The 22,915-nt window shown below is 42.6% G+C and overlaps 2 protein-coding genes across 4 annotated transcripts; one reads left to right on the forward strand and one right to left on the reverse strand.

Annotated features, from left to right (window-relative positions):
- Window positions 1–1,160: 1,160 nt before the first annotated feature.
- Window positions 1,161–3,522, forward strand: nkx2.4b (NK2 homeobox 4b). Its single transcript, XM_062467314.1, has 2 exons — window positions 1,161–1,630; window positions 1,807–3,522. Exons 1-2 carry the CDS (start codon window positions 1,264–1,266, stop codon window positions 2,469–2,471), a joined length of 1,032 nt encoding a protein of 343 aa, XP_062323298.1. The 5' UTR covers window positions 1,161–1,263; the 3' UTR covers window positions 2,472–3,522.
- Window positions 3,523–3,808: 286 nt separating this feature from the next.
- On the reverse strand, window positions 3,809–21,731 carry xrn2 (5'-3' exoribonuclease 2). Of its 3 annotated transcripts, none has more exons than XM_062467312.1 (31): window positions 21,517–21,731; window positions 21,014–21,141; window positions 20,816–20,927; window positions 20,585–20,696; window positions 20,366–20,424; window positions 20,189–20,278; window positions 19,943–20,015; window positions 19,751–19,801; window positions 17,521–17,678; window positions 17,344–17,418; window positions 17,008–17,141; window positions 16,860–16,917; window positions 16,633–16,740; window positions 16,285–16,329; window positions 15,966–16,106; window positions 15,772–15,816; window positions 15,079–15,173; window positions 14,260–14,395; window positions 12,773–12,880; window positions 12,548–12,637; window positions 12,304–12,376; window positions 11,572–11,655; window positions 11,254–11,351; window positions 11,083–11,162; window positions 10,915–10,971; window positions 10,230–10,298; window positions 9,831–9,959; window positions 9,145–9,254; window positions 5,790–5,850; window positions 4,304–4,464; window positions 3,809–4,040 (listed from the first exon to the last, which is right to left on the reverse strand). In XM_062467312.1, the coding sequence occupies exons 1-31, from the start codon at window positions 21,589–21,591 to the stop codon at window positions 3,976–3,978; spliced, it is 2,880 nt and encodes a 959-aa protein (XP_062323296.1). In that variant the 5' UTR covers window positions 21,592–21,731; the 3' UTR covers window positions 3,809–3,975. The 3 variants fall into 3 exon arrangements, with proteins under 3 accessions (XP_062323296.1, XP_062323294.1, XP_062323297.1); XM_062467310.1 differs by having other exon boundaries at window positions 3,809–4,038; window positions 4,299–4,464; XM_062467313.1 differs by lacking the exon at window positions 15,772–15,816 and having other exon boundaries at window positions 3,809–4,038; window positions 4,299–4,464.
- Between the last annotated feature and the right edge of the window lie 1,184 nt (window positions 21,732–22,915).

Genomic DNA, 22,915 nt, shown 5'->3' on the forward strand with positions numbered 1-22,915 from the left:
CAGGTGTAGGTTAGACAATGCCCCGTATTTTTTCGTAGGCCTATATCACGATTAGGTTTTACTGCTATGACAAAAATGTCTTTAGTAAATTTTAAAAGTTTACCTAAAGAATTGATTGCCTCATTAATCCAGATTTTCAATACAATAACGATTCCTCTCGTTATTGAATGCCCACCACGCAAAAGGAGTCTGCCCATGGTTCCAAAGCAAGCAGAAGCAGCGTCAACGTGGTTTGAGTCCCCATTCCAAACACTGTCGGAAACGACCACGAGGTTGAGAGGTTGAGTGATTTGCATATGGTCTACAGAAATACATGCCACGGTGACAAACTTATGCTATGTGGCACAGTAAAGTTAACCCGCATCTAAAATGCGTTATGGACATTGAATTGCCTATCCAAAGATTGTATTTCACATATACTGGCAAAACATACTGTTCATGCATGTGACAACTAGTGTTTGCAAATGCCGATATAATTTAAGTATTTCGACCATAACAAAGTTGGGGCTGAAATTGCATTTTCTATTACTGAGGTCACTAAAATCTATATTCTGGCAGTCGCTGCATAAATATCGGATTGATATTAATACAGGCTCAAAGGAATATCATGATTAGAACTAATCCTATAGGCCTGTTTGACTAATCTTAACATTTTCATTTATGGATCATTGAAATGTGTGTAGATTTTGAAGGAATTATTGGCAGGTTGACCTACAGGCTAAAACCCCTAAATTCAGTTGCCTGCAGTCCAGGTACATTTGGAGACAACAACGTTAACAACAGACTAGTGTTATAATTATAGGCTACAGAGGTATTTCACAGTTCACGGAAGTTATGCAAATAAGCTTAGGTTGTACGATATAGGCCTATAGTCTAATTACAGAGCCTAGAAGTAACTAATTAAACAATCGCTTACAACTCATATCACCAATAATGTATTAATTTACCGTGTAAATAATCGAAATAGCATTTTTCACCCTTAGCTCCAAAAGTAACATTTTTGCTCAATAACCTAGTAAAATGTCAATGGCCATTGTTGGCTCGTTTGGCTCGTTATGGCTCCACCCCTATGTTTGTCGTAAACCTGGCGCCTGGCAGAGAAACCCAGGATAAGAGCGCCCAAGGCTCGCCTCTTTCTCCAAGGCGATCAATTGGGTACCTCAGACGGAGCACAAGTACTCTTACGTAGCTGTCCTGTAACAGTGAGAGGAACAGCACCACGGGCTTGTTCCGCGTTCAGCAAATTCACCTGCGGGCTAAACCATGTCCTTGAGCCCAAAGCACTCAACTCCTTTCTCAGTGACAGATATTTTGAGCCCTATCGAAGAGACGTACAGAAAGTTTGGCGGCATGGACAACACAGGGAACCTCGCGTCTCCGCTTGGCGCATACCGACAAACTCAGGTGTCTCATTCGGGAATGCAACAGCACTCTTTGGGCCACAACACCGCAGTGGCGGCTACCTATCACATGCCACACAGTGTGTCTCAGTTTTCCAGTGCCATGGGAGGATACTGCAACGGGGGTATCGGCAATATGGGAGACCTACCGTCGTACCAAGACACTGTGAGAAATGGTGCAGCAGCAACGGCTTGGTATAGCGCCAATACCGAACCCCGATACCCAACAAGTAAGTTCAAACCCCTTTTCTTAGATTTAATTGATTGCAAATTGCTAGTAGGCTTAAACAGCCATTCATTACCAACTGCAAAATATCCAAAAGAATGCCCACAAAACTTTGCGTTTACGCACAGTTTACGCACGAATCACAACTCACCCAACTGTACTTATGTTATTTTATTTCAGTTTCTAGATTCATGGGGGCTTCTACTGGGATGAATATGGCCGGCATGGGAGCGTTGGCAGGTATGGACGCCACTAAGTCTATGGTGACCTTACACTCTGCGCCCAGGAGAAAACGACGGGTGCTCTTCTCCCAGGCCCAAGTGTACGAGCTTGAGAGGCGGTTCAAGCAGCAGAAATACCTCTCAGCGCCCGAGAGGGAACATCTGGCGAGCATGATACACCTCACGCCGACCCAAGTCAAGATCTGGTTCCAGAACCACAGGTACAAAATGAAACGACAGGCGAAGGACAAAACTACACAGCAACTGCAACAAGAGAACGGTAACGCGTGCCCACAGCAACAGTCGCCAAGGCGGGTAGCCGTGCCAGTTCTCGTTAAGGATGGGAAGCCCTGTCAGAACGGATCCAGTACACCAACACCTAGTCATCAGCAAGTTCAACAGCAAAATAGCTCAGGTGAGCCGATGGGAGCATCTGGAAGTGCGGTCAATCTTCATCAAAATCAGCAGGTGAACCCGTTATCTTCGGCCGAAGAACTCGAGGAAATGTCTCCAAGTCCGCCAATTCTACACAGCCAGATAAACATGGGCCAGACAGACGCGGCCCTCATCGAATACACCAATAACATGATTAATTCAAACCTGCTTTACGGCAGAACTTGGTAGGACACATTTCCTATGTTTTATATATTTGCTATGGGGAACCCAACCACCTGGATGCCAGTTACGAGCAAACACTCAAGGATGGTGTTTTTTGTTCATCTCGGACAAAGCGCTACTATTATTTTACATTTTTGGGCAGTTTGAACCCCTTTGAAAAAAATAATCAACCATGCATGTTAACTTCTTGTCGTTCGAATACCATTATGAAACTCGGATGTTTGGGGGCTTACGGGTGATGCGATCTTTGGTCGTTTTAAATCAATCTCTTAAAATGACCCAACGGTATACATCTTATTAAACAAAATCACACTGTAAACTATTTAGATTAACGAATCATAACTGTATATAGCTAACAAATTTAATGTCACCTGTATTGTTTAACGAAATATTTGTTTGAATAATTTGTAAAATACACAATGTGATTGCTGCTGCACATACAAATATATGAATCACAATCCAGTGGATCCATTACAATAAATCAATGACATTGGAGCATTTCTGCTTGAAGACTGTTGACTGTCAGGTAGCCATATTGACTGAAGGTAAAACAACAAATTACACTGTTTATATTTGTTCTATACTTTGTAAAATTATTCGTTATCCGTAATTTGATGTTTTCATTACCAATTTAATTTCAACTGCGTCAATAAACGGCTCTTTATCGAAACTGTCAGAAATGTGCACATGCAAATGAATAAATATGCCAAGTTTCTGACGGCGAGGAGACAAATTTTGACTGAAAGCATATGAGATTTGTTCGTTTATAATAACGAATTGCAATAATAAAGATAATTGGTTTCAAAATGTAAAAATAAATAAATGTACAAAATAATTAATGAAAAATCGGACAGAAAAGTATATCGTTTCAGATGATCAAAAGTAAAATCTTTGTTTTTGATGGGGGGGGTGATTTATGAGATACATTAGCTGTTTTGGGCCACTGGTGACTTGGCCAAACGTCTGAGCTTTGGTGAAAGGGATTTATCAATTCAATAGCGTAGAGTTAATGTCATATAGGTACACATTGTGTTACACATTTGACACGTCAGCTAATAAAAAATAAACGTAAAAACTATTTCTCTGTATAATTGGTAATAGATTTCTTCAAAACTAAAATGGATTCCACTTACTCACAAAATGTTTGTATGTGAGAAGTAAACTATTTTTTAGAATGTACTATTATTGTTTCACATACTGACCAATAATAATAATATCAAATCCTGAATGGAAGCTATGGCCAATGTCAGTAATTATACCCCAGTGTGGATAAACAAACAGTATTAATGTGGAAAAGTAGTACAGCATCTTTAAAGAAAGAAAAACGATACACAATGGCAATCGTCTTTTGACTCACTTGTTTTATACAAGTTTTACAGGCATAGATCTTAAAAATTCAGTACATAAAACAGGTTCAGTACAATTAAAATAAGAAAAAAATCATTTCACAAGTTAACAGCCTGAAAAAGACAAGTAGCAAACTGAATCTTCAGCTTGTCTACATCTGAAATTAATTCCACTCGTAACGCCTGGCAGGTGGTGGTGGTGGGTAACCCTGTCCAGAGTTGTAACCCTACAAAAAGTGGAAAAAAAGAGGCTAAGAGTTAAATTCTTTGCACAAATGTGAACACATAACCAACCGTCCACACCTACCCCATATAAATATGCTAGAATACAGTTGCACGTTCTTTGCACGCAATTTACAAAAACAAGCCCCACAAAAGAATGTGGAACTGATAGACCGTTCTAGTTCCAATGACCCCCATGTATGCGTACAGTTGGGTTTCATTAAGCAGCTGGAGATTATACTGGACTTGGTTGCCAAATAGTTACCTGTGGTGGTGGTGGTGGTCTGTTGTCTCTGCGGTCATCTCGGCGGTTGTCGTAGCGCTGCTGGTAGTTCCCAGCACCTCCCCCACGGCCCCGGGCCATGTTTTGTTGGTAGGCTGCTCCTTGGGACTGCATCGACCGGTCCCAGCCCTGTCCTCCATACTGCTGCCTGCACAGTCAAAACGTGGTTGTCAGCTGACAAGAATCGCTAGCCTGAAGGCGAGTTTGGATTAGCATCGGTCAATGTTGTGCAGCTTGGCTTCGACCTAGCTACGTTAATTAAAACACCTCAGAATTTGTATTGTGAGACGGCAGGACGATGCAATTCTGGGTTTTGGGGATTCTGAGAGTGTTGGGCCCTCCATCATTTTGTCCCACCCACCATTTGTTGAAATATGTCAGAAGGCCTGATATGGCTACAAAAAAAACAACCCTTTTCAAGTTCTATTGATGCAGCCTTCAATTGACCATGGTGACCTAGCAACATCCCTGCTAATTGGTATAGACCGAGAGGCTGAATTCATAAAAGGATAAGATGGCGACCCAATTTACGCCATTCTGTGTATAAACCCCGCAAGAGTATGAAATAAACCATATTTACATGAATTGCACTCATCCCTGAAATGAGGGCACCACATTGCTCTTGGGCGATGAACACACATCGACCACACTGCAGCTCTCCATGAACAACAGCTCGACAATGTGTCGATCTGGGAGCAAACCCCAACGTATTAAGTCTTGTCTTATTGCCGACAATGGAGCAGGAAAGAGTGGAGGTGGACCCATCCCTCATTATCAAACCATGTCACATTCTTTCCCAATGCCCGACTTAGCAGAGCAGTGGAATCCATAATCCCTCCTCCAGGTTCCCTTCTTATGCATTTTCATTTGGTCCGGTCGTAAGTAGTTAAAGAAACTGTTTTCAGTCGCCGCTAATAACTACTGACCTAAGGTGACATGGAGGCACAATGGGGATGGGAGGCCTGAAAAGTTGAACCAAAGAACCTGATTAGTCCTTCAAGAGGTCTGGAGCCAGAATCAATAGCTGGTCTGTGCGGACACTGTGGCTGCGGCACGGAAATGATAGCGCTCCGGCAGCATTAGTTATGCCTCATTAAGTTCCACAAACCTCCTCGAGAGAAATTTGTTTTAGCTCGGCCATAATTTCAATTCAGATCCAAGCCCCCCATGGTGCGGGGCTGGTGGCCTCAAATAAGAAATGAGAGGGAGGGAGTTATCAGCATGTACAGTTGGTAGGTGTGCTTCCACAGGAAAAATAAAAATAAAAAAAACAACTTGCTAAAAACTCCAACCCAAGTGTGAAAACCGTCGGTCAATCCCCCAAAAAAGTTCTACGTTCATGAGCACCGCCAAGTATTTATGCAGTACACACTACTTCATCCAAAAGAAAAGTTACTTTGAATTTCTCAGGCTGAGTAAAGACAGTGAAGATTTCCTCCTGACATGTTACAGAAGTGGACAAAGAAGACTCACCTTGAGTATTGCTGAGGGTTGTACGGGGGAGGGGCTCCTAGTATACCCTGCTGCCTGGAATCTGAGCAGAACAAAAGATACATTTTTGAAAAAGTGTCTATTCTAATCCAAGTTCTTGTCATGTACACAGTATACTACATTCAACAATATTGGCAGGGGGAATAGTGTCTTTTAAATCAAGAATGTGAACAAGAAATTCATAAAAACTTGATATTGTGGAACTTGGTGGATGATCCATTATGAGTTGCAGTTGGCCTATTGATGAAACTTTTCCCTCAACTTTTCTGGTTTTGGTGGTAGTGGGGAGGGAATTCTACTTAAGTCGTACTTGGATTGTATACAGCAATAAGTCCCATATTTGATAACACATTTATGATGCACAAAAAAAAAATCATAATTAATGTTTAAACCTAATCATGACTCTGTAAATGGAGTACTTCCAACAGGTTGAATGTTCAGTTTAACTTTCCATTATGCCGGAACTACAGTGTGCGCTATCCAAATTGGGAAATTAATTAACCCAATTCAATTCCGCCATAACCCCAATATCAAAACAAAGCATTTTTAATGTTCCGATACTGAGAAAACAATTGCCATGATAAAATTACGCCTATTCAAGCATCAGATCACAATAGGGTTTGAGGGAAGGGCGAAAAAAAAAAAGAAAATGCAGCATTTGCATTTCTTCTCCTGAAAATGAAATAAGCATTCAGCGGGCGGCATTGTGGATGACTCAAGTACCCTGGTTCCATCGCCGCGAGCCCTTCACAAAGCCACACTTTTTACAAAAAAAGTAGCGAGCAGCTTCCAGATTCACAGTTGCCAAGGCAATGACCAGCTGCAAGCCTCAGACTTGTTTGTTTATAGGGGCAGGCCTGGTGAGTGTTTCAGATGGAGAAGAGGGTGAGGGGCGGGTGAAGGGTGGGATGAAAAGAATTTCAGTGAAGAAAAGGCTGTCATTTACAAAACCGGGATTTGAGCTGGTGTAAGAAAATCTTTGATGGTAATGATGTTGGAAATAGTATGTTTGGCCTGGAGGTTCACTGAAACTTTGGCCCCCAGCTGAATTTGGGAAGGAGAGAATAGAGCGAGGACTTGGGAGGACGATAAAAGTAAAATATGACCAGGCTGTGGAGAAACCCCTGCACGACAAACATTTATATTGACCGCTTGTAGAATAGCCAAGTCCTGCGATAAGTCACAACTTAGTACCAGAGCTCAGCTTCAATATCAACAGACGTACTAAAAAAGACAATGGGAGAAATGGCAAGTTCGCCAGAACCAAGTCATTTCAGCCTGTTTTTCGGCAAACGTTGTTTATTAATCTTCTCGACCAACAACTTAGGACCACCCACTCTGGTCTCATTTAGAACCCTGTAACGTCTCATCTCTCTTCTGCTGATGGGTCCGTATAGTCACTCCAAAGAGAGAATTACAAGTAGACACCTGTCAATCTCCTTAATTAACAATGATCTGAAACTCTATGGAGCTCTGGCCCATGTGATACAAACGACAATAAAGGATTACGCTTCTAAATCCTCTAAACACGCTGCATTCGCTGTAGTACCACCAGGATTACAACAAGCCCAAACAAATGACATTTCCTCACATTCATTTTCAATTATCTTGTCTTTTCAGTCTGGTTTCGTAGACGACTGTTTGAGTACGCATGGCTCAATTAAAAATGGATGGGAGCTGAAACTTCAACAGCACAACAAAGTTGACAATACAATGTCACTACATGTCAGCACAATAATGGCCACCAACAGAGTGTCCCCAGTTGGTTATTACACACCAGCTGTTTTGATTAGGGCGAACAAAACCTCGCTGCATGTTTCAGAGGCGGTGTGTTGACACATCACCACAGGAGGTAGTGGCACAGTCAAAGGGGAAGTTAACTTTGGTTTCAACCCTCTCCAGACTACAGCACACATCCAATCAAATGGGATCCTCCCCGAGGCTTTTATCAGGGGGCCAGTGTGTCCAGCAGACCCACTCGACAGCCTCATTACCACCCTGGTCTCCCAACACCTAATCAGCAAACAGGGACCCAGGACCCCCACCACAAAGACCCATCCTAGCCCAGGCTGGGGTGATTACTGCCCACCTAGTGGATCCTCCCCTAGGAAAAAGGTTTATCTGAACAAAAGGCATGCCTTTGAGCTCTCATTCGCCCCAAAATGGCAGATTTCTAGATAATCTAAGAGTTACTTCTCTGGTTTACCTGGTTTCTTTTATCTGTAAGACTAATGATTTGCAAACGCCTGACTGGTTTTTCATGTATGGCCAATTCTCTGAAGTCTGATGACAGTCACTGACTGATCACGAGTCCAACATGGTACATCCTACATTTAACATGCATTGCTGCTGTTAGAAAACGTTTGTGTTCAGTCAATCCACAGGTAGTATTACTAATAACCACCTTAAAAAAACACCTCTGGAACATATTTATGCAAATAGTCTACACTGAATAAACAAGGAGCCTTCACTGCCACTCTAGGTGTATTATGTCCAAGGCTTTGAACTCAATTATTAGGATATGTCACGTAAACAATAGCTGTCAATAGCAGACAGTCCTGTAGTCATCCATCGCCTTGGGACCATTCATTTCCATGATAAAAACGCAGAGTAACACCGCAAAGAGGAACAAGTCCACAATCACGGACGGGCCACAGATATTAACCTTGATTACCTTAATCAAAATAACTCCTCCTCAAGAAAATAATAATGATAAAAGAAAAAGAAGTCCCTCACTGCTAATTGCCAAGTTTACCATCACGAATGAACAGTGGAGGCAAAAGGGAGGCGCTGCCGCAATCCAGAGGAGCCAAAAACCCTTATTTGCATCAAGTGCCACCAGAATAGTCTCGACTCCCCCACAGGCTATCAGCCGCCAGATGAGATTATTCATCAACTTGCAAATTGGCACATCAAAGTCAAATTGGAGAACTGCTGTCAGAGGACCACAAGGGCTAAGGCCAGGGGCACGCAGGAGCCCATGATTAGGTGCTGGGGAAGAGAATTTGTCCCTCCAGATAGAGTGATCCCAGCACCCAGTCCACTGAACAAAGGGCCATTTAATTGTATTTAAAAAAGTTTATTTTTTAACCATCTTTAAAAAAGCACCATTTGTCAGCCTCGAGTCCTGATTGTGCCAAAAAAACAACATCCAAGAAGGGAGGAGCCCGCTGGCCTTCCTAGTATGTATCGGGAGACACGCAAGTGGATATTTGGCTTTGGGATGTGCGCCGTATCACCATCTAAAGGCTGTGTGCAAGTTGATGGGGAAAAGCCTTGGTGCGATGGTGTTTGGATGTCTTGAGGTATGGCTGATGCGCATGCTCGCGAGTCTTACGTGGGAAAGACGGGGCATGCCCGCCACTGTGTTGGGGGCGGTAGTTCCCCCGGTTGTAGTTGCCAGGGGGCGGGGCGTTGCTGTACTGTCCACCTCTGTTCATGCTGTGACTGGAAAGGAAAAACCAAGAAAGTATTACAAGCATGCCAAACTGCAGTTTACAGCTTTGTTGGTTAGTAAGAGCCCCAAAAATCGAACTATCCGTTCAAATGTCCATCGTGTTATAGTAGCTACATTCCTTACAATGTTGGCACACCGGTGACACGTTTTTCAAAGCCACACAAGAAAATTCCTACTTCTATAACCAACTGATTCATACCAGGTTTTCCTCATTACCAGCCTCCGAGCACCTGCCCGTTTGGCCCCATCAAGGCAAATAACTGCTTGAATTACGAAATTAAGGATTTGGTGGACCAAAAAATAAATAATTCGGAATACATCACGTTTCTTCAACGCCATGCATAATTCATTCCTAAACATGCTAGTCGGTATCAGCCAGATGTTCAATTATTCAGGTTCCTTAATGACAATTCAGCCTTGCACGAATGTACAGAGTAAAGAGCTTAGATCATAATCAAACGTGGGTATTTAATGGTCACCGGGGGGGGGGGGGGGTGGGGGGGGAGCAAGCCACAGTGGCAGATGCACAGTAGTAGCTGGTCCTGAGGTAGACAGAAAGCGCCTACCCCAGAGCACGGAAGGCTGATTGGTCCAGGTGGGTCTGCTGTCGGTTAGGGTTGAACCCAAGCTGGGGCCTCCAGGGGCCCCGGTTGCCCCTCTCCCAGTCCCCGGGCTTAAGCACCTTGTTAGGGAGCCTGAGAAGAATGGTCCGAACAATGGTCAAAATAAGGGACTGTGGCCTCCCTGTATTAAACCTATTATATTCTGTGGATGGGCATGTTCTATACATCAAGGATAATAGGTGTTACCAATGTGTTAATTACCATAGCATTTCAAAAAGAAGATGCACATTTTACACTAAAACTACTCTTCTTAACATATTTTTAAAGCATAGGTGCAGTAATCCACACGATGTAAACAAATATGCAAAACTCACAGTAGAAAGAAAAATGATGTTAGCTTACTTAGCCCCAGGAAGAACAACTGCCTTGAACACAAAGCCCTCTGCATACTGGGGATCCACATACTTTATTCTGTAAAGAAAACAAATGATTAACGTTACTGTCTTAACACCATGACTTATTTTATATTTACCTAAATATGCACAAATATGACGTACTGATACAGGAGCACTTTCTGATTTGACAAGTGACTGCGAACCATACCAATTATATCAATTCATTTTGATCAACCCCCCCCATAGAAACTGGACCCTGAAGAGCCATAGACACACCACGAGGACTCCAGAGTGACAGGTGCACAGCCTCAAAACATTGCTTCCATTGAGGCCAAGAATTCCAATGTCATTCACCTACTCCACTATAAATTCATCCTATGGAGGAGATCCATCGCATGCAGCAAAAAAGGTGAAATGTGAAGTTGGAGAGCGAACACTCCAACAGCTGCTGACTGGGCCCTCAGGTAGCGACTTCCAGGAAGCTCAGTTGTCTGAGCGGCGGTATGAGGTTAGGGGTTCAAGTGCACCTTCAAACGTTCATTATGTTGTTAGCGGGAACGGGTAAACAAATATTCGCCGGCACATAAAGCTCAATGTCATAGCAGCTGCTTGCGTGTCCTCCTGTCCACCTGAGTTCAGCGGCAGAATCTAAGGTTACAAAAATAAATAAATGACAAAAAGAGAATCCGTACCCTATCGCACTGTTCTGTGCAATGTCTCGGAGCGTAGGGATTGGAGACTCCACTGGCCTATGAGAGAAAAGGAAGAAAATTTGTTACTTTCTCCAGGGATGGAGTACTAGCAAAATAAGAATGTACTCTGAAATCATAAAATGTGCTAATGAAGCAGATGTTGCTTACTCATCTGGTAGAATAGGCTCTTCATCAAGACTTAGTGTCCCTTGGATTCCATGGCATAGCTCTGCAGGCATCTCAGTTCCCTAGAGAGCAGCGATAGAGTCTGAGCCATCTGTAACATTTGGACTGTAAGGTGGGGCCAATCCCGTTCAAATAGTGAGGAGCTCTGCCTACCTGGTGACATTTGGTCAGATACAGCTCCTGGATGAAGTCGCAGAGAGCGTGGGACTTTCCCACAAACAGCACGTCGCTTCCCAGACTGTTCCTTTTTTCTGAAGAAAAGAGCCCCGGGCTTATTGATTTTTCCCCCCCCCCCCACCGTTTCACATTCTTATTCATTTAACAGACGTGATATGTAGCTCCATTGTTCCCAAACTGAATATAATAAGTGTTCTGAATGCCAAGGTCATGTGTGATTCCGATTCCAGCTGTAGATGAAATGGACAGAGTACAAGTGTTTTTGTGGAAAGGCTCCGTTGGAGTGTTGCTCACCTTCCTCAGAGGAGAGGTCAGGGTACACGTCATCCAAAGCCGCCCTCAGCCTGCGCTCGTCCACAAAGGGCAACAGAGCCACACCTGCAAAGACGGAACACCTGAGGTTATCCAACTATTGTTACAGGGGAATCTGTGTGTTCCAAGTTTTTGTAGCTCGATTCTCTTCAAACCCCAGAGGTTCTCTGAAGGTATGAAGTAGAAAATTGCCCAGTGTCTTGATCAAGACGTAAGGAAGTACAGTGCCGCAACATGCCAGCTAGCTAACTAATAGCAAGACAATATGAAGTGGATCCTCAATGTAGTGTAAAGTGGATTTTCAGTATAGATCAGCAAATTTGGTTATGTTAACCAAATAACACATTTATTGACAATATACGTGGCTGCTCGGTAGTATTTCTAATCAAACTGTGAAACAATTTGCCTTTTTGTGTGTGCACAAACTCCAATTAACAACTGACAAACTACAGTAATTGACATCTCAATCACCAGCTGCATCAAAGGCACTGCACTAGTAACAGTATTTGGACAGTGACATGGTGGTCATGTTTACATGCTCTGCACTACCCCGCTGGATTAGAAGTGATCCAATGACAATGCGGTGATAGCAGGCCGTCAGCTTTCATTTGGCATTTTCTGCTCGATTTTTGGCCCGTTATTGGACGTAGTCCCTCCAGGTCAGACGACCACAAGCACCAGGCAATTGGATTATTGTGGTAAGTGACGACTCACCCTGCCAGGCGTACTTTTTCCCATTCAGATCGATCGCAAAGTCGTCAGGATAGAAATCAATAATGGAAGAGTCCTGTTGAAACGGGGCAGAACGTTGAGCGCGAGAGAGAACATACCGCATTGTTTCGTTTAAATTAAACTGGCAATTTCACAAGGCCAAAGTAGCCTAATGTGTGTATTGAAGAAACTGTACTAGTCGTGACTAACTGTACTAGTCGTGACTGATGTTCTCGCTGTAACTTACTGGGTTGCTCATGAGCGTACGCCAGGTCTCTGGCAGGAAGTTTCCACTGGCGGCAGGAAACACACCCATCAGCTGCTCCAGGGGCTTGAACTACCCAGACGTAACCACACAGAGCACGAAACGGGCTTAGTCGTGCGAGGAAAGGACTGGGCTGAAGAATTCCATGAGAGCGGGAAAGAACGTGAACAAGACAAGTGGAAAAAGTGGCCTTCTGTCCATTCTTACCGGCTTGGTCCCAACCTCGAACTCGGTGAACAGGCCTTTGATGTCTTTGAAGTCGGATGCAAACGGAGCATAGTGGAAAGGAAAGTACCACTTCCAGGAGGCACACCCCTGTCAATCAGCAAACAAACATGAGTTTCCCACAGCAATGACACAAAAAACAACCCCCAACTCTGCTGATTTGCTTGAAAAAGTGCGCAGAGAAAAACCCCCACTGGGAATTCTTTTTTTTTTAAGTGGTAAGGGATTTATATTGCTACTGAAGTTTATTTAGCAACGGGTTGAGCTGAATTCATGAGATTTCAGTCATTTCCAAAACACCCGCAAAGGGCCAACCTGCTTAGTACCTCTTCACCCTTATAACACTAACAAAATGGATACAGACATTACATTTCACCCCTTCCCTAAAGTATACTTGAAAATAATATAAACTCTGCAAATCCAGCCTTGGAAGATGAGATGAGATAAGATAAACTTCTCCTCTGCTACAGAATTAGCTTTTCAAAGGCATACCCATGGATGACCTTCACTGCCTTGCTAGCAGGAATTTCTCTCTGAAAATGATGTCTCCAAACTATTCTACAATCCCTGCACACACTGGGTACTCCCATTTCAATGCCACATTTCTATGACAAAAAGACAATAATTCAAATAACAAGTTGTGGCTTTCCACCTAGAGGATGATTAAGTGTGAACCCCAAAATCACATATTAAAAACCAACATTCACCACAGCCATACCAGAATTGAAAGCCTATAAATTAATAATAAATATGTCTCGTGCTTTCTTATGGTACTGACTAGAAAGCAGGGTACTACTACGACATTCCCCCCCCAAAAAAAGGACAAAAAAGACCTAAATAAATAAACACATGGTTCAATTTGTTTTAGCTCCCTATATTGGCACCAGCCAAACGAGCTGCCTTGGTCTCTGAACATTTGGCGATGCGTGTGCACGTTCACAGCACAGGTCTGACGTTGGCAAGCCCCTGAATGTGTGGCAGAAAAGAACAGACACGTCCACATCCATGGGGTGGGGGGGGTGCTTGGTAATGAATACACTCAGAATCCCCCCTCTGGGGACGGCCCTCGATTGCTGAGCATGTGGTGTCAACACAAGAGCCCGCATTCACAGAGCGCACAATTACCGCTGACAAATCCCCCCAGCTCTTGCCTAATCAGACAAGGATCTTCTGAAGAGAACCCACGCCTAATTATTGAATTTTAAGTTAAAGATCAAGATCTGCATTATCAACTGACGTACAAAGTAATACATGGTGCGTTTGGGGCTCCCGATGGCAAAGCAAACAAACTAGAGGAGGGCAGCTCGATTCCCGTCCTAAATAAACAGCTCCATGGTATATTCCCACACCGTGACACTGTTGGCTGGTTCTCCCTTAAAAAACGGTGTGCCCCGCAAAATGATTTCAGAACAGCTGGTTCGTCTCGTGGGTGAGCACGTGTGTAAAAAGGCCTTCGGCGGGTTCTGTACCTGGTAGTAGTACCTCAGGACCCAGCACAGGCCCTCCACATAGGACCGGACCACCTTGCGCTTGAAGTCCTCGTCGGTGGCGTCGACGTCAAACTTGGTCTTGTAGTATCTCTGCTTCCAGCCATCCTCCCACAACCTGCCAGAGCACATTGTGAGAAGAACGTGACACAAAACTCTGGCTATACCAGCGGGCGTCCATTACCGCCCGTCTAAAAGTTTTTCATTGATTGCGATCAACTCGGGGAACAATTCAACCATAGTTGCAGCAACTGTAGTTATTCGGGCTCTATGCAAACAATGCACTCAACTCCATCTTCCATGCAGCATTGAATTCCATCAGCGCACTTCGACCACCGTAGTCGCGTCCGTGTAGACATGCAGAGAAACTTTGCACCTTTTGGAGTAGTTTAATGGTTCCGACATACAAGTAGATTGGTATGCCATTCTGCACATAATCAAGGATGAACAGCATCTGTCTAGCCGATCCTCCACTCTGGCCCACTGGGAGCGACGACTTGTAACCGGAAAGCCTCCATGAATACCAATTTAGCCCAATGGATTTAACAGCTTTGGCAGGCACATCACAGAGGAATTTATGAGAATATTCCTCCTTTCCATATTAATGACTTGCAGGAAGGTGTGTGTTTGTGTGTGTGTGTGTGTGTGTGAGATGAAGGGGGGGGAGGGGGTTATTGATGAGAATCGGGAAGCCACAGAGGAGCAACCGAAGAGCCCGTGCTGCAAGTGTTGAGGCATAAATCAGAGCCTCATCCTGGATTGGATGCCGTTCTGGCAGGAGCGCTCGTGCCCCGGGTTTACCTGACGTTGTCTTCAGGCTCGGGCTCGCTGTCGCTGTCCTCGGCTTTCCTCTTCAGGCCTCGGCCGTCCGCTGCATCACTGGGCCCGGCAGAGCTCTGGACGACAGCAGGGATGGTGGGGGGTGGAATGGGGAGATTACAAAACTTAAATGAATGTCGTTACCCGGGGCACCTTTAGAAAAGACCATTTCTCGTTTTTATGTTACATTACATTTATTTATTTACATGTATTCATTTTGTTCACACACTTATGTGAAACCTTGGGTCACAAACTAACTTTTGTAGTTGAATATTGCAGAGTATTATAGAGGACATTACTAGTAAGGGAAGGACATTTCCTTTAATGGGAATTTTTTTTTCCTGGGCATAAGGAAATACAACAAGCTGTTCTGCGCAATGGGAGACCTTCTCTTAAACATGCTTCTTTTGTGAAGTTCTTATTCATGTGCAAAATAGCTGCTTGGGACATTGTTCAATAAGGCATTTACGAAGCAAAGTGCGAGTGAATATAAGCAGTTTCTTACGACACACCTGACCCTTGCCATGAAGGATTTTAAATCAATGAAATAATCGACCTACAGAATACGTTTAACTATGCTCTATGGTTCAACGAGGTTCGGCTGTAATGTTTGCACACAAGCAGTAAGAAGTCTAGATGCTAGATGTCTAGATCAGTTAAGTTCAGAACACCTACCTTCCCACCATTCTTCATCATGGCCTTCAGGGATTGAGCGGCATCCTGAATAAAATAATATCAGAACCTTGAAGTGTTGTTACACTCCTCATTTCTCATGTTCTGGAACCAAATGGGTCCGGTCCTGGGTTCTGATTAGGGAACGGGGTTCAATGTGAACTCAAAGCACAATTTCCAGGCTCCCGGCTGCGTACCTTGTTGTGCTGCTCTCTGGACTGCATCCTCATGTCGAAGGCCTGCTGCCGAGCATTCTCCACAGGCTGGGGTCTGCCTCGACCACCCAGGGCCTGAGGGGCAAACTGACCAGAGGTCAGGTAGGACGGGGCCTGCTGGGCCTAGGAAACACAAAGCCGGACGCTGTGACTCCAGAAACCCGCGGAAACCAAAAGAAGCCTTTTTTCTTCGGCGGTCATTTCAAAGCATTTTGTCAAAACAAATCCAAATTAAATTTGGCATCACATTACAGGAAACAGAGAGGACTTCAATTCAAATGGACACATCTGTATCACTTACTTTCATTCTCTTTTTCTTCTCCTTCATTCTTCTTTTGAAGCCCTCCTACAAGACAAACCCAATTATGTGAACAAACAGCGCAGCTGACAACAAGAGCAACATAAAATTGCTATTCACTGGGCTTTGAATTCCTAAAATTGCCACCCCCTAAACTAGACCAAATTCTAGTTGAGTATCAATGGCAAATACCTCGCCCAGAGAGCAATTTTAATCAGATGCCTACAATGCAGCTGTTCATGCAACCCAAATGGGCAATCTCCCATCTTCCTGTGCAGCCACAGCAAAATATTACCTATTGAAGAGAGACTAAATTGGCTGCTAAAGCCACTGTTCATCCTGCAAACTAACGTCATCATCTTTGCGTTTCTTGAAGATGTTGTCCTCGGCCACACCCACTGCCTGCATGATCAGCTCGACTCGTTCCAGGTTGACAAAGCCGTTCTCTGTCAGGTAGCCCTGTGAGGAGACCACAGATGAAGCGTGTCGACATGGGAGAAACAGCAGCAAGCATTCAGGCAAGAAGGTACAACTGAAGCCTGGCTTTGAAACAGACAAGCACTACTGATCATACTCACTCCGGTCTTGTGGACAACATCTTTGTAGATGCCCACCAGCCGATCTATGGCACCCTCTCTAAAAACAAAAGGAAATCAAGTCGAGACCTATGAAATGTCACGAAAGCCGATGAACTGCTGTAATGGATTTGTTGGCTGTCAGCCTCACCTTATTTCTAACGACGGCAAATGAGGCAGGAAATCATTTCCCACAAAGAAACACATGAAGACCCAATCGTCAACACTCCTCTCAAAGTCAAAGGGAAAGGGTAGACTCGCCATTGTCAGCTCCCTTTCCAGATACTGCAGAAAAGCAAGGAGGCCTTGATAAATATCAAACCCACAAACATCTAATACATCAATTGAAGATTGAGGGGGAGGATTTCGTATTTCTTTCAATGCCACAGTGACGAGATAGAAAAAGGTCCCATTCAATAAAGTACATGTAACATCTTTCACTTGAAAACAATTTATTTTATTTATTATTTTAAAAGTCTTCACATACCTCACGCAACACAGAGAGTCTTATGAATATGAATTCTTGTTCTGAAGCCGGCATAGTGTCTGCAAACTGATCATGCTGGAGAAACATCCACAGAATTGGTTATTGTCCAATTGTAGAATGCCATAGAAATCTATTTGCGGGGAGGAGTAGGGTAGGGGGTTGAACACATTCACTTACCTCTCCCTGCTTTTCTCTGGCCACTCCCTGGCAGTCTTTGATCTCATGACCCATCTGGTTGCACAGAGCGCATGGCCTGGGCTTGTTGGGCTTGAACTCCTCCCTGATGATGGTGAAGTTAGGCTCATGTGTGGCCAGCCCCAGCATGATAAGATCGGCTGAGCAAACAAAGCAACATCCAAAATTGATTTCAACTCATTTCGTGACGGAAAACTTTCCAAAAGGAGCCCCGTTTCCAGGGACGCCGCGTGCATTGTTATCAGACAATGAGAAGGCTTTGCAGGCTCCATCTATTCACATTACCAATCCTACGTGGGCCGGACATACATTATTATGCACATGCATTGGTAATACAAATGTACAATGGCATAATTCATTTAGGGGGCAAATGTATCAAGCTCCTCTTCAATCTAATTACACCGAATATTTGTCCTCCTTTGTCCACCGAATGCAGTGTAAACCACTGAATGCAGCATCTTTTTGTTCTGTGTGCTACATAATTGCAGCCAATCTAAATGCTTTAACCAAGCATTAATAAGCAAGAACAATTAGGATAGCGGAAAGACTGATCCCCATCTTCATTCACATCCAGACCTGAAGAGTTGCAACTGGCAAAACAGTTTCACAACAAAAATATCAATCACATTCAAATGTACACCTTTTTCTTTGACTGATGTTGAACTGTAGAATAAAAATTGTGTTTTGTATTATTATCCAAATTTGGTTGCAACAGCCACTGTCCATTAATATAATATAAGATTAATTTATCTTTATGTTGTTTGAATAGACAAGCAATTTTGCATTCTTAAAAATATAAAAAATAAAAAGTACTTTTGTGTTATTTCTGTGAAAAACTCAAAACATTTCAATGTCTACAATCAAAAGTCAAGTTTCTGTTTTACCTACGAGTAATATAAAAAAAAAAAATTACAAGCTGTTCAATTTACTAGCTATAAATGCAGCCGTTCAAGAAAACTTGAGTTTGTATACTAGCACATTTAATGTAACCAAAGGTTTTTCAGGCTACAGCCTAACCATCCTCAACAGCAAAAAAAAAGCTGTCTCTCTCTAGCCCCAGCCATCTTCCTTCATCTACAAAGCACTCTCCATTTTAACCATCTGCTCATTACTAAGCTTAATTACAGATAGATTGGTTGTTTTGTTCACAAATTAATGTGGACTGGACACATTGATTAGATTTGGATTTCAAGTTGAATTTGATCATTTATAAAATATCATCATCAGAACACCTTACCAATACAATAGTTGTAATTTTTCCCCACTACCCTAATATTCTTAAAAACAGATGATGGAAAATGTGCATTTTTAACGACCTGTCACCGAACATAGTATTTTGTTCCTCAGGATCCAAGAAAGACCAGACACAGGTGTAGTGTGTGGGAGGGCTGAACACTACAGGTCCATGTGGAAGTCAGACAAGCCCCACAGCCTGAGTGTAAGATAAAGATGGCAGCCTTACGATCTAAAACTGTGATTAGCTGTGTTTGCACCTCAGGCACGATACCCCAAAACTTGGAACTATACCACAGAACTACTAGGGGTGGGGGAAAAAAAATCGATTCACATTTGAATCGCGATTCAGTTCGATTCACAAATGTGAATCAACATTTTTTAATTATGTAATTTATTTATTTATATTTTGTTGTTGTTGATTTTATTCTAAAAATCTCTGAAAAATCGTGAATCAATTTTCAATCGAATCGTCACCCCAAAAATCGATTTGAATCGAATCGTGAGGTACCAAAAGATTCCCGCCCCTAAGAACTACCCTAGAGCGTTTCCACTGCAGGAACCAGAGACCAAACTGAAACCCGGCAACTAAAAAGCAGGAACTACTGACGACATACTTAGTTAATGAATCAACCAATAACCCAAATACGACCACTATAGCAAACATTTATCATATTCTGAAGAAAGAATCATAATGCATCTAAACCTGCCAAGACATATTATATCATAGAGGAGAGAGAAACGACTAGCTCAGAGTTTGACTGGGTTCAGGTTGTTTCCTCTACTGGGCCTAAGCAACAGTCATGATACATGTCATGATTAACACAGTGTTAACACGAGGAGGACATCCAGTGCAAGACACGTATGCAATACAATATTGTCTCAATCCGCTTACACCCAGTACACAGACACTACATCGTTGTAGTTGTCACAGGCTCAAGCTTGCCAGTATTGTTGAGTGAATGAGACCCCAGCTTACCGTCAGCCCCACAAAGACAGTGATGGGTGTTCGGGTCATGGTGAGGCTGAGCTAAAAAAAAAAAAAAGAAAAAAAAAGAAGGGAATAACGTTTAGGAAAGTTAAATGACATTCTGGCTGATCTGAGTATTTGGGTGGAGGAAAGGCTAACATGATGGTCACAGTAAGCCTTGTGTCACTTATGTTCTGGTACCTCTCTGCCTCCTGATGTAGTCCATAATCTTGTGCTCCCCCTCACCTGGAACACTGGCATCAGACAAAACAACCTAGGTAGAGATATAAAATATAATATAAAACGGATTCCATGCATAATACAAAATAACGCACTCCAGTACACCATGCATAGTAACATGAATCATGTGACTAATTTGTATAAGGACCAAACCAATGTAGTGGCTGGACTTACATATTTCCCTACCAACAAAGTCATAATACTGACCGTAATGTTACGCCAACCAGGATCGTTACTGAGTCTATCTGCCACATAGTATCTGAGACACTTTGCAAGGTTGTCCATAAATTCTGTTCCCTAGGAGACAAAAAATTGTTGGTGGTGTTATGCATTTCAGAGAGGCTTTTAAATACATTTAAATATGGGTCAAACTATTTGACTCACTGGGGTGATGCAGTTACTGTCGAACCTCTCCTTTATTTCATCAGGGGGAAGATACCCTCCTAGACAATTTTTTTTACAGAAAAGCAGGTTTGATTGAGGATTCAAATAAGCAAACACCAAAACAAGACAAAATCAATGACATAATTCCACAGATGGTCTTGTTTCAAGTGCTTTAGATGTTTTGTAGTTGTTAAGAGTAAATGTTCTCAATATAGGCACCTCTCTGGATGACCTCCTCTCTCATTTTGTTTTTCTCATCAACCAACTCTGTCCCTTCCTTGGATGCCCGGAATCTCCTGGACCTCTGCTGGTTCATTTTGGCTCGGGGGGCCTGTTTAAAGACATGCAATTATGTCAGCTAAAACTGTGACTATACTTGTATTATATTCCACAATTATTTAGCTACCACTATGACCTTTGGTAATTGGTTGAAAGAAAAGAAAAAATTACCACTCCATCTATAGCCATGTAGAGGACCCTTCTTGGTCGAACTATATTGAAAAGACGATCAATGTACTCAAAAATGGCAACCATCATTTCATCTTCATTTTTGGGTGCAGGCCTGTAGAGGTAAATGTTTACTTTAGCAGTTGTATATCGATCATGATAAAATATCATGCATCAAAACATGCAAAAAGTATGACCAACTTGTCTTCAGGATGTGTACAAGGGTGAATGATCCCATTCATGTCCAAGTACAAATTGTCAAATTCCACTTCATTCGGATTTGGCTTGCTGGTGTCCACGGGAATACGCACACCATTGCATTCCTTCGACTGTGGAAAAATTACATTTTGACCAAATAAATAACAGTGCATCCGTAACAACATCAAAGTGTATTGCGCAATACAGGTACCACCTGTGAGTAAGTGCGGTGCACTAGTACACTGCACGCGCGTATTAGCTAGCTAATGTGTGGCGTAGTTACTTTCATTACGTCGATTCCTAGTGTAGAAAGACCGATCGCTAAGTCGTTCATTTCTATTTAAATTACAAACTACTGCCATGAATTGGTGAAATAAAACATTGACGTAAGACGCGTAAGAAGCTATATTCAATAACAATAACTATTACACATGGCCTTCATAAAACCTATTAGCTAGCAAGCTAACACGTACGTTGGCAATAGCATGTTGGCTACAAACACTTACCCTCTCCTCAACACTATGCACAATAATTGACGCATACTTCCGACTCAACCAACGAAAAAATGCGGGGACTCCCATCTCCCGTAATTTATATACAAGCAATAAACACCAGTTAATATAAAAAATGTTTCAAAACACTTGGTTAAAACAACTGCTGTAGTACGGGCTCATAAGAAACGTTCCTGGCCTACATTTGTTTCCGGGTTGTTTAACAAAATCTTCCGGTTGCGGTCTATGCGTTATCCATTTTTCATAGAGCGCCACTTTGCATTGTGGTTAAAAAGTGGACTCTATTCTAGGATAGTTTTACCGCATCCTGATAAAACCGAGTGTTAAACAAAATAGCAAAAGTTGTATTCAGTAAGATCTTCAACTATAGAATTGCTATTAGCATGGGTTTTTTCAGCTAATCTACTATGTAAGACTACCCTGTCATACAATAATATTTAAGAGATGAGAGTCGTACCCAATTGAAAAATACTAGCCTACTAGTCTGCTATATTTGTGATACTGCATTTTGTTAGTAGTAATAGCTTGCATAGCAACACATATTAGATTCATTTGAGATTTTCTTTTATGCATTGTCCCCTTACGGACAAAACGTCCATCAGCTGTTATACTTCAGACAGGAAGGAGCTGATTTCAAGACAGAATGAATACCCAAAGAGCTTTGATGGAAACACTTGCCTACCTCAATGGCCATTTCCATAAACATTGACACTAGCTCATTTTGTAGGGAATTTCACCTAGCAAAGATAGTCAATGTCAATAGTATGATAGCTCAAGTAGCCAATGAGCCGATGATGAGTGTCAGAGTAACTAGGGTGACACGCAGGCGTCAGTGCAAAATGATGTAGGCCTAACTCACAACGCATTTCTGACAGTATTTCCAGAAAGCCCCAGTCTATAGCAGATATATTTAATTTGCAATATGGATATTTTATGATTGGATGGAGAAAAAAAAAGTATTTAAAAATAGTCTGTCAATTAGAAGAAATAAGGCTAAACCTTTAGCATTTTATCTAGCCAAAGGAATTTTGTTTGCAGTAAAAAAAAGAAAAGTTAGAAAACAATTTAGCCTATGATACGTATATGCATTTCCATTTCTTACTCTCAATATGTTATTCAACTCTATACATAAATAAATAAATCGCTATAGAGCTCCTGCAGTGACCCAACTAATAAGCTCTGCCAGAGGCCATGTCCACCACACAGAGGGAGAGGGCCCTCCACCGGCAGGTCACAGTCATTGTTGTCCCTCATGTTTATAGCAAAACTTTAAACAGGCAATTACAATGAGTAAAAAAAAAAAAAAACATCTTTGTGGATGATTTTAAGTATCATGACCACTGTGATTGCACCACCATTGCATGGTGGGAAAACTCTTATTTTTCTAAGGAAT

The sequence above is a fragment of the Osmerus eperlanus genome, chromosome 8 (assembly GCF_963692335.1).
Source record: "Osmerus eperlanus chromosome 8, fOsmEpe2.1, whole genome shotgun sequence".
NCBI classification, from domain to species: domain Eukaryota; kingdom Metazoa; phylum Chordata; class Actinopteri; order Osmeriformes; family Osmeridae; genus Osmerus; species Osmerus eperlanus.

Coding starts and splice junctions, on each gene's coding strand:
- nkx2.4b (XM_062467314.1), top strand. CDS start 1,264: ATGTCCTTGAGCCCAAAGCACTCAACTCCTTTCTCAGTGACAGATATT. Junction 1,631..1,806: donor CGAACCCCGATACCCAACAA/GTAAGTTCAAAC, acceptor ATTTTATTTCAG/TTTCTAGATTCATGGGGGCT.
- xrn2 (XM_062467310.1), bottom strand. CDS start 21,591: ATGGGAGTCCCCGCATTTTTTCGTTGGTTGAGTCGGAAGTATGCGTCA. Junction 15,817..15,965: donor CCAGAGAGCAGCACAACAAG/GTACGCAGCCGG, acceptor TATTTTATTCAG/GATGCCGCTCAATCCCTGAA. Junction 9,960..10,229: donor GTTGTTCTTCCTGGGGCTAA/GTAAGCTAACAT, acceptor CATTCTTCTCAG/GCTCCCTAACAAGGTGCTTA.